The sequence below is a fragment of the Scyliorhinus canicula genome, chromosome 5 (assembly GCF_902713615.1).
Source record: "Scyliorhinus canicula chromosome 5, sScyCan1.1, whole genome shotgun sequence".
Classification (NCBI taxonomy): domain Eukaryota; kingdom Metazoa; phylum Chordata; class Chondrichthyes; order Carcharhiniformes; family Scyliorhinidae; genus Scyliorhinus; species Scyliorhinus canicula.
Genome location: NC_052150.1, coordinates 105175182 through 105201378, shown reverse-complemented (window position 1 = coordinate 105201378; position 26197 = coordinate 105175182). Strand labels below are relative to the sequence as shown.

Here is a 26197-nt window from a genome sequence, read left to right as displayed (position 1 = left end):
ACCTCATGAGCACGCCCGTGGTGCTCGATCCTCCCTCCGCCCCCAACATGCCCCACACTTACCTGTCGCGTGCTGTTCACGCCGGCAGCAACCAGGTGTGATTGGTGCCGGCGTGAACTGGTCGGGTTCGTCAGGCCGCTCGGCCCATCTGGGCCGGAGAATCAATCGCCGGTCGGCGTGAAAGATTGGGAGCGGCGATTCTTCGAGCGGCGACACGCAAAACGCGACACGCCATTTTGGGGGGGGGTGGGAGAATCGCGGTGGGTGCCAGGGCAGCGTGTCGTGATTCACCCGGCCCTCCCGCGACTCTCCCACCCGGCGTGGGGAGCGGAGAATCACGCCCGAGAGACTTATAAGATTGTTAGAAGCTTTCTTTTTCATTTTCACATAGCTCCTGAGTTCTTCCCATGGTGGTTTTTGAATGAATGATTTTGGAGTTGACACGGAGGGTATGAGGAGCCATGGGGGTGGGTGAGGGGCATGAACCGCCATTAAAGTGAGATAGAGGTATGAGGGGCCACAGACCTGTAAGGAAGCAATGGGGTGTGCGGGGATAGGGCAATGGGGTCTAATAATACCTAAAACAACTGGACTACGTCTCAGAGAACAAAGATGTGCCTTGTAACCCATCCGCTTTGACATTTGCATGCACCCGTGGCTGTCTAAGCTCTGCTACTTGGGTTTGTGGGCCCAACACTATCTTGCATTACCCGCCCCCTACTAGAGCATAAATCGTGTGTCGCAGGATACCTTTTATCAAAATGGGCCTAGCGACAAGCTACCCAACTTAGTAGCCAAAATCTGGCCTTTGCGCTGTAGTGGTGGAGCATGTGGTGCTGGCTAAAACATTGATGTAAAAAGGATGAAAAGCCTCACATTTCATGAAATCTGAAGCTTGACTATATTTTGAACTAAACATGGGACACTGAAATTGCACGTGAACAAAAGTGAAGTTAACCAAAACTAATTTCTGTCCATGAAAATATTTATATATAACATTAAATTTATAGAAATATCACTGATATTGTGAAACTTTACAGCAACAGATACCAACATGGATTATTTGTCTTTCTGCAACTATGATGGAAAGTAAAGTCAAATATAGAAAATGATGGAAATACTCAGTAGATCAGGCAGCATTTATAGAGCGAGATGAACAAAGTTAATATTTCTGATGAAGACTTTTCATCAACTCTGATTTTCTAGTCTCACCAATCAAACTTTGGAATCTTGGGCTAAATTCTTTACCTCCGGTAGCGGAGTTCCTGGTGAGGCAGAGAATCCAGCGTCAGGAAGAGGCGCCGATCTGTTTCCGATGCTCCGGACCCCTACTGGCATGGGGATCGAGGTTTGCGCCAGCGGTAGGATCCAAATGGCCTATTTGCATCCACTTAGCGGGCTGGGCACCATATTCTCTGGAACCGTGCGATTCTCCAGTCCTCTGGACCGGGAATCACGGAGGCCAGAGTGATTACAGGTATGGACAAGAGCAGCCCTGATGTGGTGGACCTCATGGTGGGCCAAGGGGTTAACTCATTAAGGAGGTTTCCCCCAATGTCCATCTGAGATCCACCCTCCCCTACAATGCAAGACCTACTGACCCCAGCGGACCCACCCACCCTCCACCAGACCCACTAAATAAAGAGACCCCCGTAGTCCCCAAAAATGAGGCCCCTGACAGGTGGACCCTCAGAAATTGACAGCACTTAACTCTGTTTGAAGTGTTTGATGTTTATAAACATTGTGATTAGAGCACTTTCGAGTTACTCAACCGTAAAGAAGGATGACTGAATGAAAGCTGACAGCTGTGTGTGTGTGGAAGCTGTCACTCAGATCCTTGTAAGGGAAATGAATGAATGAACCTCCAAATGCCATATCCTGCCAACAGTATCATCACCCTCACTCATTTTTTACTTCCGCACACTCCCCTCGACAGATCGATCAACAGTCTCTTTCTTAAAAATAAATTTAGAGGACCCAATTTATTTTTTCCAATTAAGGGGCAATTTAGCATGGCTAATCCACCTACCCTGCACACCTTTAGGTTTTGGAGATGAAACCCACGCAAACACAGGGAGAATGTCAACACAGGGCAGCACGGTAGCATTGTGGGGGAATGGGACAGTTCAGCGCCGACGTTTCAGCGGCGACGTTTCAGCGCCGCCGTTTCAGCGCCAAATATTTCAGCGCCAAATATTTCAGCGCCAGGACGTTTCAGCGCTCATTCATTCAGAAATCATTCTTGAGTATGGTCACAGGTATGACACAGGTATACCAGCTTTTACACTTAGTTATTTGGTCGTTTCATCGTTCTAACTGTCTTTACATTTTGTTGGAGTTTTATTATGATTACTGTTTAGATAATGTTAAGAGTTTTGTTAACAAGTTTTTATACTTACTTAGTTATTTGGTAAATTTCTTTTGGTAAATTTGGTAAGTTCCATATCTTTAAACCCATGGCTGAATCAGTGAAAAGCAAGCGAGGCAGAGAGAAGTTCTGTCATGAAGGTCTTATATATCGTTTCGACAAAGAAAGCAAGAAACAAAAGCAAGTTAAATTTTGGCGATGCCATGAGGATGGTAGGTGCAAGGCCCGCATTCACACATTAGAAAGAGAGGTGATCGAAAAGATCAACGAACATACTCATCCCCCATCTGCAGTTGCTATCGAAGTGGAAAAGGTCATAACTGATGCGAGAGACCGGGCTGAAAAGACTTGTGAGCCTCCAAGTACGATTATCAACAAGTGCATTGAAAAAATGTCCGTGGCAGGTATGGCACAGTTACCAAACAGGCAGGCAATGCGAAAAATTATTCGTAGAAAACGAGACGAAGTTAATCAGGTCCCCGATAATCCAAGATCGATTCAAGAGCTTCAGTTACATCATGAATACATGATGTATAAACCCACCCCAGAAACCGAGGAAAATTTCTGTTTAAAGGATAGTGGTACGAACAACGAACGGATTATTATATTTGGGAGAGAGAGTTGGTTAGAACACATGGCAACTTCCACGACTTGGTATGCTGACGGAACATTTGCGGTAGCACCACACCTATTTTATCACGTTTATATCATCATGGTTCGGAAAAATAACGGAGTTCACCCTGTATTGTACGCGCTTTTACAAAACAAACAGTATGCGACCTATATGATGTTGTTTGCGACGGTAAAAGAGATGATTACAAACGCAGGACCTGCCATTATCAATTGTGATTTTGAACGCGCTGCTTTTACCGCCATGAAAGACTCCTTCCCCAATATAGAAGTAAGAGGCTGCCTTTTTCATCTGTCTCAAAATATACTTAGGCAGATAAGTGGTTTTGGTCTCATGCGTTTATATAAGAGCAATCCCGATTTTGCATTACATTCGAAAATGATAACTGCCCTATGTTTTGTGCCAGTTGACGACCTTGACAGTCACGTGGATTCTTTAGCAGGTAATTTACCGGAGGAGTTAATTCCGGTTTTAAACTATTTCGAAGACAATTATATCGGCCGTCCAGAGATTGAAAAGTGAACTGTTAATGTCACACCCAACTATCTGGAAGTTCATTGATGTCCTTAAGCATGTTCAAAAGGGAAGAGACGAGCACTTCGAGAAACTTTTAGCTGGCAATGAACCTCAATTAAAATTACTTAAATATAGAAAAGCTGATGAGAGGATATTGAAAATTGTTTCCGAATATGGCAGCAGGAATGAAATTGACTACCTTCGTTCAATAGGGCACAATTTAGCAAACTAAATGTGTTTTTTCCAATGAATATCCAATGAATGTCCAATGAACTTTCTTTTTAATGATTGATTTTATGAACTTACAGATTTGTAAATTGTTTTAATGTACTGTTTTTGGATCTTTATAAGAAGATCTTTTACAATAAAAACATTTTGTTAACACTTGAGTTTTATTTCATTTTATGAACTTACAGATTTGTAAATTGCTTAGTGCCAAAACAAAATTCTGTCATAACTATATGACAACATTGGAGAATTTTTTTTTCTGGCGCTGAAATGTCCTGGCGCTGAAAAGTCCTGCCGCTGAAACGGCGGCGCTGAAACGGCAGCGCTGAAACAGCTGCGCTGAAACGGCGGCGCTGAAACGTACCGCACCCGCATTGTGGATAGCACAATGGCTTCACAGCTCCAGGGTCCCAGGTTCGATTCCGGCTTGGGTCACTGTCTGTGCGGAGTCTGCACATCCTCCCCGTGTGTGCGTGGGTTTCCTCCGGGTGCTCCGGTTTCCTCCCACAGTCCAAAGATGTGCAGGTTAGGTGGATTGGCCATGATAAATTGCCCTTGGTGTCCAAAATTGCCCTTAGAGTTGGGTGGGGTTACTGGGTTATGGGGATAGGGTGTGGGGTGTTGACCTTGAGTAGGGTGCTCTTTCCAAGAGCCGTGCAGACTCGATGGGCCGAATGGCCTCCTTCTGCACTGTAAATTCTATGAATGTGGAAAACAGTCTCTAACAAATGGAATTATCCTAACACCCATATGCTCCACCTCACCCTCACACACCAACCACTTCTGTAAGCTTCACAGCTTTTGTACACTATTATATTCAATTATGACAAGTACATCACCCAAACACATTTCAGCATTCAAACACTTATCCCCCTTTCTTTCAGGAACAAGCTGGTGCAGAACAAGAGGGAGCAACCAAAACCTAACGAGGACAAGCACAGCTCCATCTCCTCAGCCCCTTTGAAGAGACAGTGCTCAGCATTATTGGTGCAGCCAGCACAGAGGCCACGGCAATAGTGTCACTGAAGTCATACAGAATTATGTGTGCTCCCGCCTTCAGCACCTTTTGAAAGTGCATTTCACTCACATTCAACAATTCCATCTGATGTACAGATTGCAGATATTGTAATTAAGTAACTCTCTCTTTACACCCCCGACCCAACCTTCACCCTAAACCCATCTTCGTGCATTTATGCTTTCAGGTGCAGAATTAGTACTGACTGGTCAACGAAAGCGAGAGATCCCTGAGAAAGAAGCACCATCACTTGATGTGACAATCACAAACACCAACGCAGATAAAGGAATTACACAGAGAGTAGAATAGGCATGGGATCAGCATAAAGCAAGTCTCCAGTTACAAGTGGGCTGCAGTGAGACCCATGGCAAACAGATAGAGCAAGTGCCAGCTACCATGAAAGTCATGTTGCAAAAGAATTCTTCTGCAGAGGACGTAGATGAGGACTTTGATGGGTGGCACAAAGGAAATTACTGAGGGTTGTGCATAGAAATGCCTGGTCCATTGGCAGGCCTGAAAGAGTACATCTTGTCACTGTCAAGGAGCACAGCTGATGAGCAGGTAATAGCAGGGGCACTGGCATAGTGGCAGTGGGACCATGAGCATGGTGATCCTGAGAGAGGACAGTTTTCCACCGGGCTTTGCATAGAGTTTGAAGCCCATCCTTTCCAAGGAGTAAGTGTTGGCCATATCCATGAGGCCACTTGTGGACCCAACCATAACGCAATGTCTTATGGGCAATATTCCAGCTTCCATTGCAGTACTGGGGGATGTTAAATTGAGGAAGTGCAGAGCAACTAATCTGGGGACATTTTTAACAGGCATTGGAGTCTGTTGGGACCCTCAGGAACAGCCCATCAAAAGCGACAAGGGCAGCACGGTAACATAGTGGTTAGCACAACTGCTTCACAGCTCCAGGGTCCCAGGTTCGATTCTCGGCTTGCGCCACTGTCTGTGTGGAGTCTGCACGTCTCCCCCTGTGTGCGTGGTTTCCTCCGGGTGCTCCGGTCTCCTCCCACAGTCCAAAGATGTGCGGGTTAGGTGGATTGGCCATGCTAAATTTGCCCTTAGTGTCCAGAATTGTCCTTGATGTTGGGTGGGGCTACTGGATTACGGGGATAGGGTGGAGATTTGGGCTTGGTAGGGTCCTCTTTCCAAGAGCTGGTGCAGACTCGATGGACCGAATGGCCTCCTTCGGCACTGTAAATTCTATGATTCTATGACAATGTGCCAGCTGGCACTTCCCTTCCTCTTTCTCCTGAACTGCTCATCAAAGCCCAAGGGACAAAGGTTGCACCCTCGTGATGGCCAGATGGTGTAGAACTCAGCAACCCACTATGAATCAGGAAACCCACTCCAACAAAGATTGAAGAACGTTGCCCACTTGAGCTGCACATGCAGTGCAATTGTCAATGTTCTGCCCCATGTTGCTCTAGCTTCAGCCTAGCTCTCAGTGTAGGAGTGCTGTCCATATCTGCCTAAGTTACAAAAGGAGATCAGCCCCGTGTACAGCCAGTAGCCCATGTCACCATACAGCTACCCTCTACTTGAACACGATGGCCCAATGATAGCTGGGACAACTGACCAGTGCAGGATGGCAGCATTGTGACGATTGCCAGGTTCATGGGAATTCACCAACATGATGGGCTGGGCTGATCACACATCGACTGCATAGTCAGAGAGTGAAATCCTTTGCAGTCCATCAGCCCATTGAGAAGCAGCACTCACATAGTCATGTATGTATGGTCAATGGTTCCAACACTGTGCGGAAGCTCACTATTGTGGCATAAGCCATGTGCCCACTCTTCCTGCCTCTGTGCTTAGAGGAGAGAAAATAAACCTTTTCTTGGGTCTCAATTATCTTCCGGATGGAGGGATAGAGAGCAAAATGAGATATGTTGATGACGGCAGCAGCTTCAGTCTGGAAGAATCCACTAGCATAGAAATTGAGGATCATGGCGATGTATACAGCCAGTGGCAGCACCATCCTCACCCTCCTCCGAGATTGCAAGTCTAAGTTGAGGAGGTTGCTTTTAGCACCACGTTCTATGGATTACAAGCCAAGTCTTGAATGTTTTTTTACTTTGCTAAGCATTGTATCAGAGGATACTACTGTGAGATGAAATCTTTGGTAACATTGCAAAGAGAAAAATGAAAAGGGTTATGGGAAACAAATGGAAAGAAAACAGAAATATTGAGTGGCATAGATTTGAACGGGTGGGCGGGGTGGGATTGGGGATTTCACAGTGCACAATTGCTGTTCACTGTCATTGCCCCCCTGATACTTTCCTTATCTTCAGGATGTCGGGCACGCACAGACTAGAACAGAATGAGGGCTCGTGAGAAGGACGGTGAGCAGGAAACAGTAAGACGAACAGCAAATGTGAGATTAGCAAAAACAGCATAAGTAGTAACAGTAGTGATCTGGAAGGACAGTGCTTTCATGTAACTTTTGTATGTGTGCAATTGCAGCAATGCACATAAGTCTAGTATCTTATTCACAGTTTGCACAATTACTGTGAGGCGCACAAGGGGTGGGATTCTCAGCCCGCGCTGGGTCAGAGAATCGCCGGGGGGGGGGGGGGCGCAAATCTCACCACGCTGATCCAATGCCAGACCGCCGACGCACCAATCGCGCCGATGCGGCCGCCACAGTGCCAGTCATAGAACATAGAACAGTACAGCACAGAACAGGCCCTTCGGCCCTCGATTGCTCGGCCCGAGCAATGATCACCCTACTCAAACCCAAATATCCACCCTATACCCGTAACCCAACAACCCCCCCCTTTAACCTTACCTTTTAGGACACTACGGGCAATTTAGCATGGCCAATCCACCTAACCCGCACATCTTTGGACTGTCGGGGCCGTTAAAAGCGGCCCCCGCAGCGATTCTCAGCGCTCGACGGGCCGAGTGCCCTCCGAGTCCCGTCGGTATTGTTCGCATATGGTCCTACCCGCCAGGATTTCGGCATTCTAGCTACGGGGGTCATCCTGGTGTGGGGGCGGGAGGAGCCAACTCCGGGGGGCCTCCATGGTGGCCCTCCAGGCTCCAAAGGAGCTCCATGGTGGCCAGGCCCGCGATTGGGGGCCAATGATTGGCGGGCTCGCTAATTCCAGGGGGGCCTATGTTCCTCTGTGACGTGCCCCTGTAGGGCTCTGCCATGTTGCCCGGGGGCCAGTGCGAAGTTGGCCGTGGCGAGCATGCGCAGAACCGCGCCTGCTGTTGCGCACATGCGCAGACCCGCGCCTAGGTGGTGCACATGCGCGAACCCGCGCCGACTGTGTAGGGCCGGCTTTCAGCGCCGGAGCAGCGCCAAGCACTCTGGCGCCATTCTAGTCCCCGAGGAAGGGGAGAATGACTAGGCCTGGAGGCCCGTTGACGCCGGCGTCGCTCGCGCGGGTTTTGACACTGGCGTCAACACTTGGCCGGGATTTCGGAGATTCCCAGCCAAGATTTGCAATATATTGGATAATCCATTTGGTATTTGTGCTGCCTTATGTAGCTAAAGGGGTAAATACTGAAAAAATGCACCATAAATGCAGAAGGTAATGTTACTTAGACTGCATCATCTAATAAAATAGTTAGTTGTAAATGGAAAAGGAGCCCCCGAAAATCAAAACATAGTCCTTGAGGAAACCAGGCTAAGATGTTTTTGCCCTCAAAAAGTGTTAAAAAAATAGCATTGCGAGCCCTCCTCTCAGCATTGTACTTTTATACTCTACACATGCACCACACTCATTATGGATTCATGGTACGATCAAAGAAATGAGGCAAGTATAAACAGTGGGGAGTTAATTTCGAAGATCAAATTTCATGGCAGATAATGTTTACCTCCCGCTCAAAGTTCTGTGCGCAGCTACAAATTGGGACTTTCACATCAGGATGGTATAAATGTGTTGTAAATCTCCTGTGAGTTTAAGCTGGAATTCCACCAGTGGTCCTGTCATGCATCAATGCAAATAATGTAATAGATGCCGGTGATTTCATTATAATGTCTGGCAGAAAACTCACCCAGACTGCTTTTGCCATAGCCCAAAGTGAATACAATCTTAACAGGTACAAACATTTTACTGGATTTTTAAAGGGTGTATCTTATTTTGGTACAGGAAAGCTGGAAAAGTCACCAGCTATAAACATACCACGTTAGATGACACTAAAGTATCGCGTTCTGACAACAACCATTGTAACTCTTCACAGTGGAAATACAAACATATTGGAAAGTGTAGGGAACCAAAGATCTGGGGGATGATTCTCCAAAATGGAGCCCAAGTGTTTGCACCGTCGTGAACGCCATCGCGTTTCACGATGGCATGAAACAGGCACGGGTACGACCAATTCACGGTGCTGGAGTGGTACACGCCGCTCCAGCCTCCCTTCCCGGCGCCGAATGGGTGCCACACCAACCCGCACATGTGCAGTTGGGCCACGCCAATCTGCGCATGCACGGGGGTCGTTTTCAGCGCACCGGCCCCGACTCAACATGGTGTCGGTGTTCAGGGGCCAGCCGCACTAGAAAGTAGGCCGGGGGGGGGGGGGGGGGGGGGGGGGGGGGGGGGGGGGGGAGGCAGGCCCGCCGATCAGTGGGCCCCGATCGCGGGCTAGGCCCCATCGGAGGCCGCCCCCAGTGAAGAATCGCTTATCCCTGCCCTACAGGCCGCCGCCCAGCCCTTCACGCAGAGTTCCTGCTGGCAGCGACCAGGGGTGAACGGCGCCGGCGGGACTTTGTCGTATCCGCGCGGCCGCTCGGCCCATCCGGGCCGGAGAATCGGCAGCCCCGCCCATTCCAGCAGCCCACAGCCGGCGCCGCGCAAACCGCGCTGGCGCAAATGCCGCCGATTCTCCACGCCGGCATCGGGGCGTCGTGGCGCGGTTGCGCCGATTCTCCGGCCTGGCGTGGGGCTCAGAGAATCGCCCCCCTGTTGAGAGTGAAGAACCTAAAGTAATTAATATTAGTAAAGATAAAGTGCTGACGAGGTTAATGGGACAAACAGCCAATAAATTCCCTTGATCTCATGGCTTTCATTGTTGGATATAAAAGAAATGATTGCAGAGATGGTGGATGCACTGCTTCTGATCTTCTGGAATTCCCTAGATTCTGGAATGGTCCCCAAGAATTGGAAGATTACAAGTGTATCTGCTGTTCAAGAAAGCAGAGAGGAAGCAGACAGTTAGCCTGACGTCAGTCATACAGGACAGTTAAAATCTATTATTAGGGATGCGATAACAGGTCAATTGGACATTTAAGAAGATCCATCAAAGGGGTTATTACACAAGATTAATGCTTATGAAATAAAGACTGGAGAAGGAACAGGAGTCTGCTCTGTCATTTCATGAGATCACAGCTAATCCAGACACCAAACTCTACTTCACCACTGTAACTCACTTGGTAGCTCTGAATCAGAAAGTTTCAGAATGAAGTCCCCACACCAAGGTTTAAGCATTAAAAAAAGGCTGACACTCCTGTGCAGTACTAAGCGAGTGCTTCCCTGCCAGAGACACTGGACGCGATTTAATGAGAATGAAACAGACTCCCTTGTGGAGCATGTATAGTCGGGTGTTTCCCAGCGCTCACAGTGCCAAGAAAGAACCCGCTATCGAACAGACCTCTTTTATTTTGGGGCCTCTGCAGGAAACGCCCCGCTGAGGCCACACTTAGTCTCATTTCCTGCACTGAGGAGCTCCGCTCAAGACTTCCCCAATGCAATCCCCGGATCCTCCCAATGCCCCAACTCACCTCATCGAGACCTCCAAACCCCACCAAACATGGACAGGGCATCCTCGGTCCAATCTCCAGAGTGGGCAAAATGCTACCTGGGCACGGCCAGCCTAGCACCCTGACACTGCCCCTGCCAGCCTTGCACCCTGGCAATGCCCCTGCCAGGCTGCCAGTGCCACCCAGACACAAAAGTTATCTGGTCATTATCACATTGCTGTTTGTGGGAATTTGCACAAATTAATTGCCAAATACGTTTCCTACATTGTAGTGACTGCACTTCAACAGTACTTCAGTAGTGGGAAAGTGCTTGAGACATCTGGTGGAGTCTTTCTTTGTTTTAAATCCTTTGATTCCCCTTAGAGTTCAGGAATGTATTGATCTGAGCTTTGAATGAACTCAATGTGCTACCATGCTTGGACAGCACGGTAGCACAAATGGATAGCACTGTGGCTTCACAGCACCAGGTTCCCAGGTTTGATTCCCTGCTGGGTCACTGTCTGTGCGGAGTCTGCACATTCTCCCTGTGTCTGCGTGAGTTTCATCCGGGTGCTCTGGTTTCCTCCCACAGTTCAAAGATGTGCAAGTTAGGTGGATTGGCCATGCTAAATTGTCCTTAGTGTCCAAAAAGGTTAGGAGGGGTTATTGGATTACGGGTTTAGGGTGGAAGTAAGGGCTTAAGTGGGTCGGTGCAGACTCGATGGGCCAAATGGCCTCCTTCTGCACTGTTCTATGTTCAATGACTAAGCATTCATACCTCCGGGTTAAAATATTCCAATAATTCAAAACTCTCTGGCTAAATGACTGTTTTCTGACCTCAGTCCTAAAGGGTCAACCACTTATCCTGAAACAATATCCCATTGATAGGGTAGATGCTGATAGACTGTTTCTTTTGAAGGACGCTGTCATGCTTCGAAGAATCTTATAGGTTTCAATCAGATCATCTTATTTTTCCCAAACTCCAGAGACAATAGTCCCATTCTATTCATTGTCTTCTCATAGGACACCCCTCCCATCCCAGGAATCAACCAAGTGAACCTTTACTACACCTCTCCAAAGTTAGAACATCCTTCCTTAGGTGGGAAGGACAAAACTGCACCGTGCTCCAGGTATAGTCTCACCAAAGGCCTGTACAATTAGAACAAACCTACTTACTCTTGTACTCCAACCATATTATCTGGTTTCTCTGGGGTTTAGAAGAAGAAGCAGGGATGTCAATGAAACATAAAACTCTGAAGAGAGTTTCACAGCGTGGATGCTGAGAAGGTATTCCTTCTAGAACTAGCAATAGTTGTACCAGGCTAAGAGGTTGCTCTGAGCTGAAGACATTTTTTTTAGAGAGAAGGTTCCGAATCTTTGGAATTCTCTATCCCAGAGGATAATGGCTGTTCAGTCATTATATTTTTTCAACACCAAGGCCGACAGAATTTTGGGTACAAATGAACTCAGGGAATGTGGGGATAGAGCAATAAATTGGAGTTGATACAGGTCTGCAATGATCATGCTGAATGATGGAGCAGACACAGAGCTGTATGGACTACTCCTGTTTCTTGTGTTCTGTTGCCCTGTTTACACTGGTGCCTTCGACAAAGGTTCTGGGACCACAGTGTACCTGACATCTGACGACAGTAAGTTGCTGCTGAAAAGCCCAGAAAAACATTGGCCAACTTAGTGAAATGAACAGCAAGCTCCCGTCCTTCACAATGCTGACTGCACCTTCCGGATTTCCAACCTTTCATTGCCCATGTGACATGAAACCTTGCAATGTACCTGGCGGTCTTCTGCCAGGCTAGATTTTCCATTTCGAGAAATTGATTTCTTTGTTTGGTAGTGGCACACAAACATCAGCCAGTATCATATCTTGCCACATTTTGGATTGGTCGTTAATTGTTGAACGCATCTTACTAAGAAATGCACCTGTGATACACATATTATGCCATATTATAACACACAACTGCCCTATTATGTATTTTATTTTATTTCCTTTTCTTTATAGTACTTAATGATCTGTTGAGCTGCTCGCAGAAAAATACCTTTCACTTTACCTCGGTACACGTGACAATAAACAAAATCCAATCTCAGCCATAAAATAACAATAATGCATTAAATGCATTAAACTCCTATAATCTTTGGTAAAAGTGAGCTCACTTCTATCTTTTTTTAAAGTGAAGAAAAACGCACCGGTATTGAATTCTTAAGAGGGCAATAAAATCTTACACCCCTCTTGTTACTGGTTCATTTGGGATTCTCTACAGGAACTATCAGATGTTGGGAGAGCATTTTCAGTTTGTGTTAAACCTGAAATTTGGCTTGGTCACAGTGCAAAACTAAATCCAAAAAATGTAGTCTGAATGGCTGGTGAGTACTTCTACTCATTAAAGGAAAAGGATGTTCCCTACTCGAACATACACCTCCCAGTGCTAACCACCACTGAGGAAAATCAATGCATACTTAATTTCAGATTTCCAGACACTTCCCGCAACCGTATCAACAACAACAACTTGCAATTATAGAGCTCCCTGAATTAAATAAAACATTCCTCATGACACTTTACAGGAGCATCATGAAATGCGACACCAAACCACGAGATATATTAGGGGCAGCATGGTGGCACAATGGTTAGCAATCTGCCTCACAGTGCCCGAGACTCGGGTTCATTTCTAACCTTGGCTGACTGTCTGCGTGGTGGAGTTTGTACATTCTCCCCGTGTCTGCGTGGGTTTCCTCCGGGTGCTCCAGTTTCCTTCCACAGTCCAAAGATATGGGGCGCGATTCACCGACCCCCATGCCGGGTGGGAGAATTGCGGGAGTGCCGGGCGATTCACGCCACGCCGCCCTGGCACTCGCATGCGATTCACACACACCCCCCCCCCCCCCCAACCCCCAAAGCGCCGTTTCGCATTTCGCGACAGGGCACTCGGAGAATCGCCGCTTCGGTCAAGCGGCGATTCTCCCGCCTGGATGGGCCGAGAGGCCTGCCGAATCCGACCAGTTCACGCCGACGCCAACCACACCTGGGGCGGCATTCTCCCCTACCCGGCATGACAGAGGGTCCCGGAGTAGGGGAGTGGCGCCAACCACTCAGGGGTCGCACCTCCCCAAATGTGGGGAATTCTCCGCACCTTTGGGGGCCAGCCCCGCGCCGGAGCGGTTGCCACCAGAAGACCGGCGCAAAAAAACGGCGCCCCCGGCAGCGGGGCTGGCCGAAAGGGGGCGGGATTTTAGGCGCACCCAGGCGATTCTCCGACCCTGCTGGGGGTCGGAGAATTTCGCCCCTGGTTGCTGCCGGCGTGAACATCGCGTGACCGCTGCGTTTGGTGCCTGTGGTGGGCGGAGGGAGGATCGAGCACCAGGGGTGTGATCAGGAGGGATCTGGCCCGTGATCGGTGCCCACCGATCGTAGGGCCGGCGTCTCTGAGAGACGCACTCTTTTCCCTCCGCCGCCCCGCAAGATCAATCCTCCATGTCTTGCGGGGCAGCGGAGGGGTAGACGGCAACCTCGCATGCGCGGGTGACGTCATTTAGGCGCCGCTGGCCGCATCATTCAGGAGGCGCCGCTTTGACACAAGCACCAAGGCCCGATGCGCGAGACTGACGCACCGCCGCTTCTAGCCCCCTGGGGGTGGGAGAATAGGGGGCGAGGAGCGGCCTCCGACGCCGGAGTGAAACACTCCGGGTTTCACTCCGGCGTCAGCACTTTGTCTCCCTTTGGGAGTATTTTTCCCATGCTGTTTAGGTGGGATTATGGGGATAGGATAGGTGAGTGGATCTACGCAAGGTGCTCTTTCAGGGGATCGGTGCAGACTTGTTGGGCCGAATGACCTCCTTCTGCACTGTAGGAATTCTCTATTCGGCCAGATTATCAAAAGCTTGATCAGAAAGTAAGTTTTCAGGACCACCTTCAAGGAGGAAAGAGAAGTAGAGCAGCCAACAAATTTAGGAAGTGAATTCTGCGGTTTAAAACCAGGGCAAAAGCCTGGTTGAAGGCGCTTTCACCAACTGTGGAAGGATTAAAACAGCAATGCTGAAGAGTTGGCTGAACACATAGATCTAACAGTTTTGGAGGGCTGGAGGAGACTCCAGAGATAGGGAGGGGCAAAGCAGCCATGGAGAGATTTGTCTAAAATAGAAATTTTAGAAATTAGATATTACTTGATCGAGAGCCAAAGTGTTTAAGTGAGCACAGTAAAGATAAGATGGAACTTTATTCAATGCAGGGCACAAGCAACAGTGTTTTTAATCGTCTTAAATTTGTGAAGGATAGAATTACGCGGGCCAGTGAGGAGTGAACTACCATAACCAAGGCAGGTTCTTCCAGTCCCAACAAAGTCAATGGGGATATAAATGAATTGCCGCAGCTGCCGCTTGGAAACCTGCCATAGGTGGGGCTGGAAATTCTCGGTGCAAGTCCAGAGACAGCAAAAACTCAGGATTTCAGCAGCTGAAAGGAGCAGAATCGGGCAATGTTATGGAGGTGAGAACCAGAGGTCTTCGGAACGATGCATATTGGTGGCAGACAGATCATAGGGGCTGGTTTAGCACAGTGGGCTAAACAGCTGGCTCGTAATGCAGAACATGGCAGCAGCGCAGGTTCAATTCCCGTACCGGCCTCCCCAAACAGGCGCCAGAATGTCGCGACCAGGGGCTTTTCACGGTAACTTCATTGAAGCCTTCTTCTGACAATAAGCGATTATTATATTATATTATCTCAGCATCAAATATAACACCAGGCTGCAAACAATCTGGATCAACCTCAGACAATTACCAGGGAGGGGATGGAGTTGGTTATAGGGCGCACGGCGGCGCAGTGGTTAGCACTGCTGCCTCACGGCGCCGAGGTCCCAGTTTCGAATCCCGGCTCTGGGTCACTGTCCGTGTGGAGTTTGCACATTCTCCCCGTGTTTGTGTGGGTTTCATCCCCACAACCCAAAGGTGAGCAGGGTAGGTGGATTGGCCACACTAAATTGCCCCTTGATTGGAAAAAATTAATTGGATATTCTAAATTTATTTATTTTTTAAATTAGGGAATAAGGTCTGTGACAGAGACCAAAAGCAACGGCTGCAGCCTTCCCAAGATTTAATTGGAGGCAGCGCTGGCCCTAGGGTTGCTGGCGCCCCGGGCAAGCTGAACTTCGGCGCCCTTGGGGGGGGGGGGGGGGGGGGGGGGGGGGCGAGAGGGGGGGCGGGGGCCGAGAGGGGGGGGGCCGAGAGGGGGCGGGGCCGAGAGGAGGCGGGGGCCGAGAGGGGGGGGGCGAGGGGGGGACGGACCGAGCGGGGGGGGGCCGAGGGGGGGGCGGGGCCAAGGGGGGGCGGACCGAGCGGGGGGCGGACCCGAGGGGGGGCGGACCCGAGGGGGGGCGGACCCGAGGGGGGGGGGCGGACCCGAGGGGGGGCGGGGGGGACGGACCCGAGGCGGGGGGGGGGGAGCGGACCGAGGGGGGGGGGCCGCCCTGGGGGAGTGCGGCCACCGCGCATGCGCTGGTTGGCACCGGCCCAACTGCGCATGCGCGGGACCTGAGTCTCTGGCGCCTCCTAGCACATGGCGCCCCGGGCGACTGCCCGAGTTGCCGGTGCCTTGAGCCGGCCCTGATTAGAGGTAACCTTTGCTCACCCAGTAATGAATGTCAGACAAGAGAGTTAATAATTTACAGACAGTAAATTTAGACAGGGTCAACATCTCTGGCGGTAGAGTTGGGTGTTGCCAATGTACATGTGGAAGCCGACACTGTTTTTGGATGATGTGAGGAGAAGCCATTCAGTGAAAAACAGGAGGGGATCAAGATATAGCGGTAACACCGAAGAGTCGCCATTACAGATGGTTTTCTGGCTTTTATTGGGCAGATAAAAATGAAACCAGGCAAGGGCAGTCTGAGCGAGCTAAACCATGGTGGAAACATGTTGGAGCAGAACTTCCTGATTAACTGTGTTAAAGGCTGCAGACATACTCAGAAGAGAAGATAGTTTACCTCTGTCACAGAGGATGGCATTTGTGACTTTATGTTTAATATCAGAGCCACCTTTCAGCCTGCTACTGACTTGTAACGCAGGCTATGTGTCATGTCTTGTCCTGTGGCAAGTCCAGTGTATTTGGCCTGTTCCTTATTTTATTCCCCGGTCAGCTATTTACATTTCGAAAGGAAATCTGTAACAATTGGTTGACCCGGAACTTCCAGTTCTTGAAACTTGACAGCTCAAAAAACAGAAACCGACCTGCTGACAGTTTGGAGCAAAGTGGGGCAGCTCACCTGCTGGACGTAGTCCTGTACTTCCCCCATCTCCCTGAATGTGGATTCACTGGGGGTCAAGGTGTAAAACATCAGCCTGACCCCCTGCGAAAGAGTCAGGTTGGATTGCAGATGTAGCACCATGTTCGGTGGAGGAATAGAAGAGAGAGAGATAGAGAAACTCTGCACCCTTCTTGCTCACTCGTGTTTAGAATAGATCCGGTTTGTGTGGGTCGGGAAGCGAGGAACACTTTCTCATTGCACAGTCCCCGGGAGAGGCAGGGATGTGAGGGGAGGAGGCGGGTCGGAGCTGGGCAATTTCCAATCATTACACAGGAGAGTGGCCGCAGGAACATGACGTCCACTGCACTACACGGTAAACACTAGTTGCACCATTGAGAAGGATAAACGTTTGTTTCGCACTTGATTATTTAGGAATTGCATAAGAAGGACCGTAACTCCTTTAAAAGACTGCCCTGGATTTTTCACTCCATGCATGATTTTGTTTACATATTATATTTAACAATCCTCCCCCTAACCCAGAGCGAATGGAGAAGGTGCAGAAAGTTTTACAAGGATGATAGGGGAACCCACAGCTTATTACTATATTGTTAAGAACTGGGATTTATTTCTGTGTGGCACGTTGGCACAGTGGTAAGCACTGCTGCCTCGCAGTTCCAGGGATTGTGTGGAGTTTGCACTTTCTCCCCCTGTCTACGTGGGTTTCTTCCAGGTGCTTCAGTTTCTTCCCACAGTCCAAAGATGTACAGGTTAGGTCAATTGTCCCTGCTAAATTACCCCTTAGTGTCCAAAAGGTTAGGTGACAGCGATAGGGGGCGAAATTCTCCAACCCCCAGCAGGGTCGGAGAATCGCCTGGGGGCGCCGAAAATCCCGCCCCCGCCGTGGCAGAGATTCTCCGCCACCCGGGAAGTGGCGGTGGAGGGAATCTCACCACTCCGATCGGAGAGGCCCCTGCGGTGATTCTCCGGCCCGGATGGGCCAAAGTCCCGCCGCTGGGAGGCCTCTCCCGCCGCCGAGGCTTGAACCACCTCTGGAACGGCGGGATCAGCGGCGCGAGCGGGCCCCCGGGGTCCTGGGGGGGGCGGGGGGCTATCGAACCCCGGGGGGTGCCCCCACGGTGGCCAGGCCTGCAATCGGGGCCCCCCGCTCAGACTCCGGGCCAGTGCCCTGGCGGCACTCTTTCTCCTCCGCGGCCACCACGGCCTTCGCCATGGCGGAAGCGGAAGAGAACCCCACATTGGGCATGCGCCGGCAGTGACGTCAGCGGCCAGCTGCCACTGACGTCACTGCCGGCGGATGCGCCGACCGGCGAAAGCCTTTTCGGCCAGCCCCGCTGCCGGGGGCGCTGGTTTTTTGCGCCAGTCTTCTGGTGCCAACCGCTCCAGCGTGGGGCTGGCCCCCAAAGCTGGGGAATTTCTCACCTTTGGGGAGGCCCGACCCCTGAGTGGTTGGCGCCACTCCCCTACGCCGGGACCCTCCGTCACGCCGGGTAGGGGAGAATCCCGCTCAGGGTCAGGCATGGGATTTAGTACGGTGCTCTTTCCAAAGGCTGAATGGCCGCCTTTTGCACAGTAAATTCTATGATTTCTATCAAGGGCAAGGTGTGAGTGATGACTTGGGGAAGGCCTCTTGCGGAAGAATCCAAAAGGACTATAATGGTCAAATAAGGAATTCAGAAGTAACTTCTTTACCCAGAGAGCAGTTAGAATGTGGAACTTGCCATCACATGGAGTAATTAAGGGAAAAAGGAATAAAAGGATATATTGATGGGGTTAGAGAATAGAGTGGTTGGAGAATTTTGGGGAGCATAAATGCTGATTAGTGAGAAGGAGGAACTGAAAGAAATCAGTATTAGGGAAACGGTGTTTGGGAAATTGATGTGTTGAAGACCGATAATCCTCAGGGCCCGATAATCTATATCCCAGGGTACTGACGGAGGCGGCTCTAGAAATGGTGAATGCATTGGCGTTCGTCTTCCAAAATCCTATAGACTCTGGGACAGTTCCTATAGATTGGAGGTTAGTTAATGTAACCCCACAATTTAAAAATGGAGGTAAAGAGAAAACGGGGAATTATACACCCGTCAGTCTGACGCCAGTAGTGAGGGAAATGCTAGACCATTATAAAAGATTTAATAGCAGAGCACTTGGAAAACGCTGACAGGATCGCACAGAGTCAGCATGGATTTATGAAAGGGAAATAATGCTTGACAAATCTACTGGAATTTTTCAAAGATGTAACTAGTAGAGTTGATGAGGGGAGCCAGTTGATGTGGTTTATTTGGACTTTCAGAAGGCTTTCAACAAGGTCTCTCATAAAAGATTAGTGTGTAAAATAAAAGCGGATGGGATTGGGCGTAGTGTATTGAGATGAGTAGAAAACTGGTTGGCAGATAGGAAACAAAGAGTAGGAATAAATGGGTCTTTTTCCAAGTTGCAGGCAGTGACTAGGACGGAACCATTGGGATCAGTGCTAGGATCCCAACTAGTCACAATATAAATGATTTAGATGAGAACTAAATGTAATATCTCCAAATTTGCAGATGACTCAAAGCTGGGCGGGAGGGTGAGCTGTGAGGAGGATGCAGAGGTGATTCCGTGTGCATGGCGGATGCAGAATAATGTGGATAAATGTGAGGTTATCCATCCACTTTGGTAGCAAAAACAGGAAGGCAGATTATTATATAAACGGCTATAGATTGAGAGAGACACTGAGATCTAGGTTTCCTTGTATTCCTGTTGAAAGTAAGCATGCAGGTGAAGCAGGTGGTGAAGAAGGCAACTGCTATGGTATGTTGGCCTTCACAGCAAGAGGATTTGGGTACAGGAGCAGGGGTGCCTTGCTGCAATTATACAGGGCCTTGGTGAGGCCACAAATGGAATATTGTGTGCAGTTTTGGTCTTCTTGTGTGAGGAAGGAATTTCTTGCTATGGAGAGAATTCAGCGAAGGTTTACCAAACTTATTCCTAGGATAGCAGGCCTGATGTTTGAGGAGAGATTGAGTCAATTAGGATTGCTGGAATTCAGAAAAATGAGGGGGGAATCTTATAGAAGCCTATCAAATTCTAACAAGATGAGACACGGTAGATGCAGGAAGGATGTTCCCGCATTGGAGTCAAGACAAGGATTCACTGTCTGAAGATACGGGTGGACCATTTAGAGCTTAGTTGAGGAGAAATTTCTTCATCCAGAGAGCCTGTGGAATTCTCTACCAAGGCAAGCATTTGAGGCCAATACATTGTATATTTTCAAGAAGGAGTTGGATATACTCCTAGGGCTACAGGGATCAAAGGATATGGCAGGAAAGCGGGAACAGGTTACTGAGTTGGATGAACATAATGAATGGCAGAGCAGGCTCGACCGGCCGATGGCGCCATCCTGCACCTATTTTCTTTTTTCCTATGACATGGATCAATTGGGCTGAATGGCCTCTTGCTGTGCTGTAAATTCTATGTAACATATTTATCTCAGTTTAATTCAGTACACTCATTATGTTTCATTTTCAAATCAAATGCATCATTCTTTTGGGCATGTGATCATTTCCCATAACAGTGTGACTAACCCTATTTGAACATGTCGATTTCTGAATCCTCGCGTCCACTTCTTGAGTTTGAAGACTATGAATTGAAATCCTATTCCAGAGACCTGAGCACTTAATCTACACTGACTCATCAGTGGAGTACTGAGGGAGTGTTCCATTATCTCTAAATTCTGAAACTGCTTGTCTGATATCAAGGAATGAAAGACGGATAATTTTCTCGAATTAAATAGCAGGAAGAATTACCTTCAGTCCCAGGACTGTGCAATTAGAAATTGTTCCTCAACCCTTGATCCCCACAAACCAGATTACAAGCAGATTACAAGCAGGAATTCCATTTTCTTTCTGAGCTACTGATTCCATACTGCTCCCTGGCAACTATCTAAGACTGATCTGCTCATTACCTTTGTGTCACACTTGACCCTGAGATGAGTTTCTGATCACAGCAAAAAAATCTTGCTTGCATCATCCTGAATAGACTTATCATAGTGACAGAAATAAATATATCTGAGGTTCTGTGTGGCTTTCGAGCAGGTCGCAGCACAGTGGATAATGTTCACTGTGAGACAAATCCAAGAAAAATGCAAGGAGCAGAACATGGTCCGTTACTTCAGCTTCATTGACCTAACAAAGGCCTATAACACAGTAAATAGGGAAGCTCTGTGGGCAATCGAGGAACGAGGTGGTGACCCAAAAACATTTGTAAAGATGATACAGCTGTTCCATGATGTCCGTTCATCCATTGTCGCAGCATCTGCATGGTTTCGCCAATGTGTGGCAAAGCATGGTACATTGGCGAGACCATGCAGACGGTGCGACAACGGATGAACAGACATCGAGCGACAATCGCCAGGCAGGAATGTTCCCTTCCAGTCGGGGAACACTGCAGCAGTCAAGGGCATTCAGCCTCTGATCTTAGGGTAAGCGTTCCCCAAGACGACCTCTAGGACACGTGACAACGCAGAATCGCCGAGCAGAAAATTATACCAAGTTCCGCACACAAGAGTACGGCCTCAACCAGGACCTTGGATTCATGGCGCATTACATTCACCCCCACCATCTGGACTGGGCTTGTGAAATCCTACCAACTGCCCTGGCTTGAAACAATTTACACTCTTTAACGTATGATTATCCCTCTCTCCAGTTGCTCCGTCTGGACCTATAAAGATGTAATTACCTGCACAAATTCGCATTCAAAGTATCGTCTTGCATCATTGACTTTGTCTATGTATAGGGTTCTGGAACCCACCTCTTCATTCACCTGAGGAAGGAGCCATGGTCGGAAATCTAGTGATTCGAAACAAACCTGTTGGACTTTAACCTGGTGTTGTAAGACTTCTTACTGGAGAGATGTTGGGAGATATTGCTGAATCCAGAAGATGGTGCCAGAGCGAGGCGACTCTCTGCGAGCTCTCCCCAACAAATCCACTTTTTACTTAACTTAAAATCTTTCTAATCTTTTAAAATTTAATTCTAGGACTAACATTATGACTACCCTCTCTATTTTATCTTTTCTTGCAGGCTTGAACATCCTCCAAGGCCCTTGGAGACCTTTTGACCTGACTCGATCTGACCTCCACGACCTGGAAGCGGATCGGGGCCAAACCAGAAGTGAAGCCCGACCTCGATTTGGCCGACCCAGTCCTCGGAGCTCTCAAACCAGCCTAACAACCGACGCCAGCCCCCGGATCGCCCGGCCCAGTCCCCAGAGGTCCCGACCCGACCCCGACAACGAGACCAGGCCCAACTTGAGCCCAAGAGGCCCGCCCAGCGACCCGACCTACCTGAAGATGGAAGAAAGAAAAATCAACGTGGAGGCCCAACCGGACCTACTTCAAGACCCGACCCCAGAAGCGCTCAAAGAGGGACAAGACCACGGGACGCAACCCATCCTGCCTCAGGAAGCCCCTGCCCACGGCCCAGGACCCCCGAAATGGTGGCGACCCTGCGTAAGGACCCGAATGCGCTGCAAGGTATTCCCGTGCCCACAGAACGCCGGGACCCATCCGGATTGCAAATATGCCCCCCCCCAGCAACCCCTCTACCTCAACCAGCACCTGGAGCCTTGCCAGATGCAACCCCGGAAACGTAACTAGCGCCCTGGTCCCTGCCAGCCCCCTGGACCCCGCCAGACTCAACCACCTACCTTCCACAAGGTCAGACTTGTCCCATCAAATCCCAGGACCAACCAGCTGCAGCCGCCGAGTGAGGAAGCGAGGGAAACGCGGCGGTCTGCAGGTTAGACTGAAGCAACGCGGTTTCAAGACCCCTCTCCCAGCATACTCCTGGCAAACAGCCAAGCGATCAAAAGCAAGTTGGGTGAACTGAACGCTAGATTTACCTCTCAGAGGGAAGTAAGAGACTGCTGTGTGCTTTGTTTCACAGAGGCTTGGCTCACCCCTGCCTCACCGGACTGTGCCATACAACCTGAAGGCTTCTCAATTCACCAGGCGGACCGCACCACGTCATCAGGCAAAGCGAAGGTTAGAGGGGTTTGCCTCCTCATCAACGCCTCCTGGTGTTTGGATGTGGTGACCCTGGCAACCTACTGGAATACCTGACCGTGAAGTGCCGCCCATACTATCTTCAACGTGAGTTCACTTCAGCCATTATCACAGCGGTCTACATCCCACTCCAGGCAGAAGTGAGGAAGGCGCTGGACGAACTGTACACAGTTATAAACAACACAGTTATAAAACTCGTGGAGGCCTTGTTCAGCATGGCTGGAGACTTCAACAAGGCCAACCTCAAGAGTGTACTGGCAAAATTCCACCAGCACATCTCTTGTCCCACCAGGGGCGGCAATACTCTTGACCACTGCTACTCAAAAATCAAGGGCGCCTACTGATCCATCCCCCGACCGCAATTTGGCAAATCAGACCACAAGACTGTGCTCCTTCTCCTGGCTTACAAGCAGAAGCTCAAGCGAGAGAATCCAGCAAGGAAGAACGTGCAGTGCTGATCCGAGGAAACAGAAGAGCTCTTATGTGACTGCTTCGAGACAGTGGACTGATCCATATTTAAGAACTCAGCGACCAACAATGAGTATGCCACCACTGTCACAGACTTCATCAGCAAATGTGTGGACGACTGCGTGCTAAAGAAAACAGTACAGACGTCCCCCAACCGGAAACCATCGCTCAATCGCGAGATTGACTGCCTGCTGAAGGACAGGTCTGAGGTGTTCAAGCCAGGCGACCCTGACCTGTACAAGAAATCCAGGTGCGACCTCCGCAATGCCATCCGAGATGCCAAGAGAGACTATCAAGCCAAGCTAGAGTCACAGACAGACTCTCGGTGGTTGTGGCAAGGACTAAGCAACATAATGGGCTACAAAACAAAGCCGAGCGGTATCTCTGGCAGCAGCACACCCCTCCACAATGAACTCAATGCATTCTATGCTTGGTTCAAGCAGGAAACCAACAATCCACTGTCGAGTGCCCCAGCAGCCCATAACTCACCCATACCCACCATCACAGCTTCCGAAGTCAGATCAGCCTTCCTGAAAGTGAACCCTTGGAAGGCAACGGGCCCGGACAGGATCCCTGGTCGTGCACTCAGAGCCTGCGTGGACCAGCTGGCAGTGATGTTCGTGGCCATCTTTAATCTGTCCCTACTCTACTCCGAGGTCCCCACCTGGTCAAGAAGACCACCATCATACCGGTGCCAAAGAAGAACCAGGCAACGTGCCTCAATGACTACCGTCCGGTGATCCTGACTTCAGTCGTAATAAAGTGCTTCAGGAGGTTGGTCATGAAGTGCATCACCTCCATACTCCTAGAACACCTTGATCCACTGCAATTCGCATACCGTCGCAACCAGTCGACAGCAGGCGCAATTTCTCTGGCTCTACGTTCATCCCTAGAGCATCTCGACAACAAGGACTCCTACAGCAAGGTATGGCAACTGCTCGGCCCAGGACCACAAGAAACTTCAGAGAGTCGTGAACACAGCCCAGTCCATCACACAAACCTGCCTCCCATCCATTGACTCCATCTACACCTCCCGCTGCCGGGGGAAAGCGGGCAGCATAATCAAAGACCACTCCCACCCGGCTTATTCACTCTTCCAACTTCTTCCATCAGGCAGGAGAATCAGAAGTCTGAGAATGCGCCCGAACAGACTCAAAAATAGCTTCATCCCCGCTTTTATCAGACTCCTAAATGACCCTCTTATGGACTGACTACATTCACACTACACCCCTGTATGCTTCATCCGATGGTGATCCTTATGTAGTTACATTGCATATCTTGTGTTGTCCCATTATGTATTTTCTTTTATTCCCTTTTCTTCCCATGTACTTAATGATCTGTTGAGCTGCTCGCAGAAAAATACTTTTCACTGTACCTTGGTACACGTGACAATAAACAAATCCAATCCAATCATGAAACTTCCAAAAGTCATATTAAGTCTGTGTGTGCGTTTATTCAAAGATGTAAATGTTCTGGAAATAATCTGAATTACCGGCTCAGTTTGAAAATGAGTGTTCTTACTGGAGGAAGGTACTGAGACTTGTTGCTGCCACAGTCCAGCCGCTGTCTTCGTTGGGACTACCTCTAAGAGGACACGATGCGTCATTAGTGTCAGGTCGAAGATGTAATTTTTTATCCTGCCTTGAATATCTCAGTGGATTTGCTGAGCTTCTCAAAGAGCATTTGAAAAGTTAGCAATATTGCGTCTCTGGGAAGACCAACATGTTAATGCACAGAACCTACGATGACCCCATCACTATAATGGCAGAGCAACTCAAAACCAATTATCCAATGAAGTAAAAGATGGCAAATATCATTCCATAATAGTCATTCAACACCAGACATAAGTCACTTCCGGTGTCGGCAGGCGGGAGGCAGCCATGTGTTGGAGGGCTCCCATTCGGGAATGGTATTGTTGGGGGGTAACGACCGGTCCTAAGGGCAGCAGAGGCAGCAAAAGTCGGGCGACAGCACAGGGAGGGGAAATGTCAAAGATCAGCAAAAAAATGGCCGTGAACAACGTGCCTGAAAGTCCGTCGTGGAGTAGAAAGGTCACCGCGGGGTCAGTAAGAAAATGGAGGCTGGAGCACCAGGGGAGGCCACATTGCTTACAGCTGAAGAAATAACTAAGGTGATGGCCGTGGAAGTCGAAAGGCAGTTTACAAAACACTTGGAGGCAATGAGGAAGGAGATGGGGGCAGTTTTGAAAATGCTGGTGGAGGAGGCGATTACCCCGGTGAGGTCGGCGGTGGCGAGCGCAGTGGCGGAGGTGCGGGAGCAAGATGAGGCGCTGGAAGAAGTGGAAGAGACATTACTGCAGCACAGTGATCAACTTACCTTGATGGGGAAGGAGATGTGGAAGGTGATAGAGATCAACAAGGATCTGCGGGGCAAAATGGAAGACCTGGAAAACAGATCCAGGTGACAGAATGTGAGGATTGTAGGGCTGCCCGAAGGAGTGGGAGGACCGAAGCCGACTGAGTATTTTGCCACGGTGTTGGCGAAACTATTGGGGGTGGGGGAGGATCCCTCCCAATATGAGCTGGATTGGGGTCATCGGTCGTGGAGGCCTGTACCAAAGGCGAGTGAGCCGCCAAGAGTAGTGACTCTGTGCTTCCGTAGGTACAGTGTAAAGGAGAAGGTCCTGTGCTGGGCTAAGCAAAAGCAGGTGGTGCAGTGGGCTGGAGCTGTTATCCGCGTGTTCCAGGACTTTATGGTGGAGCTGGCAAGAAGGCGGGCTGCCTTCAACCAGATGAAGAGGGCACTGTACATTAGCAAGGTGCAGTGCGCCATTGAATATCCAGTGAAGCTGAGGGTGACTTACAAGTTCAAGACTATTATTCTGGGACGGTGGAAGCAGCGGGGGAATTTGCGAAGGCAGAAGGACTGTGGCAGAATTGAGAAATGGTCATGTACTGATGTAGCCTCATAACTGTACTTTTTGTTTTTTTTTGTTTCACTGCGTGC

At 49.4% G+C, this 26197-nt stretch overlaps 1 protein-coding gene across 3 annotated transcripts in view; it reads right to left on the bottom strand.

The window, feature by feature from the left end:
• agmo (alkylglycerol monooxygenase) overlaps positions 1-16971 on the bottom strand; it is a 496116-nt gene extending 479145 nt beyond the window's left edge. For all 3 annotated transcript variants that reach the window (XM_038797483.1, XM_038797482.1, XM_038797481.1), the window contains exon 1: positions 16720-16971. In XM_038797483.1, coding sequence (XP_038653411.1) covers positions 16720-16842 — 123 coding nt within the window. In that variant the 5' untranslated portion in view covers positions 16843-16971. The remainder of the gene's footprint in view (positions 1-16719) is intronic.
• Between the last annotated feature and the right edge of the window lie 9226 nt (positions 16972-26197).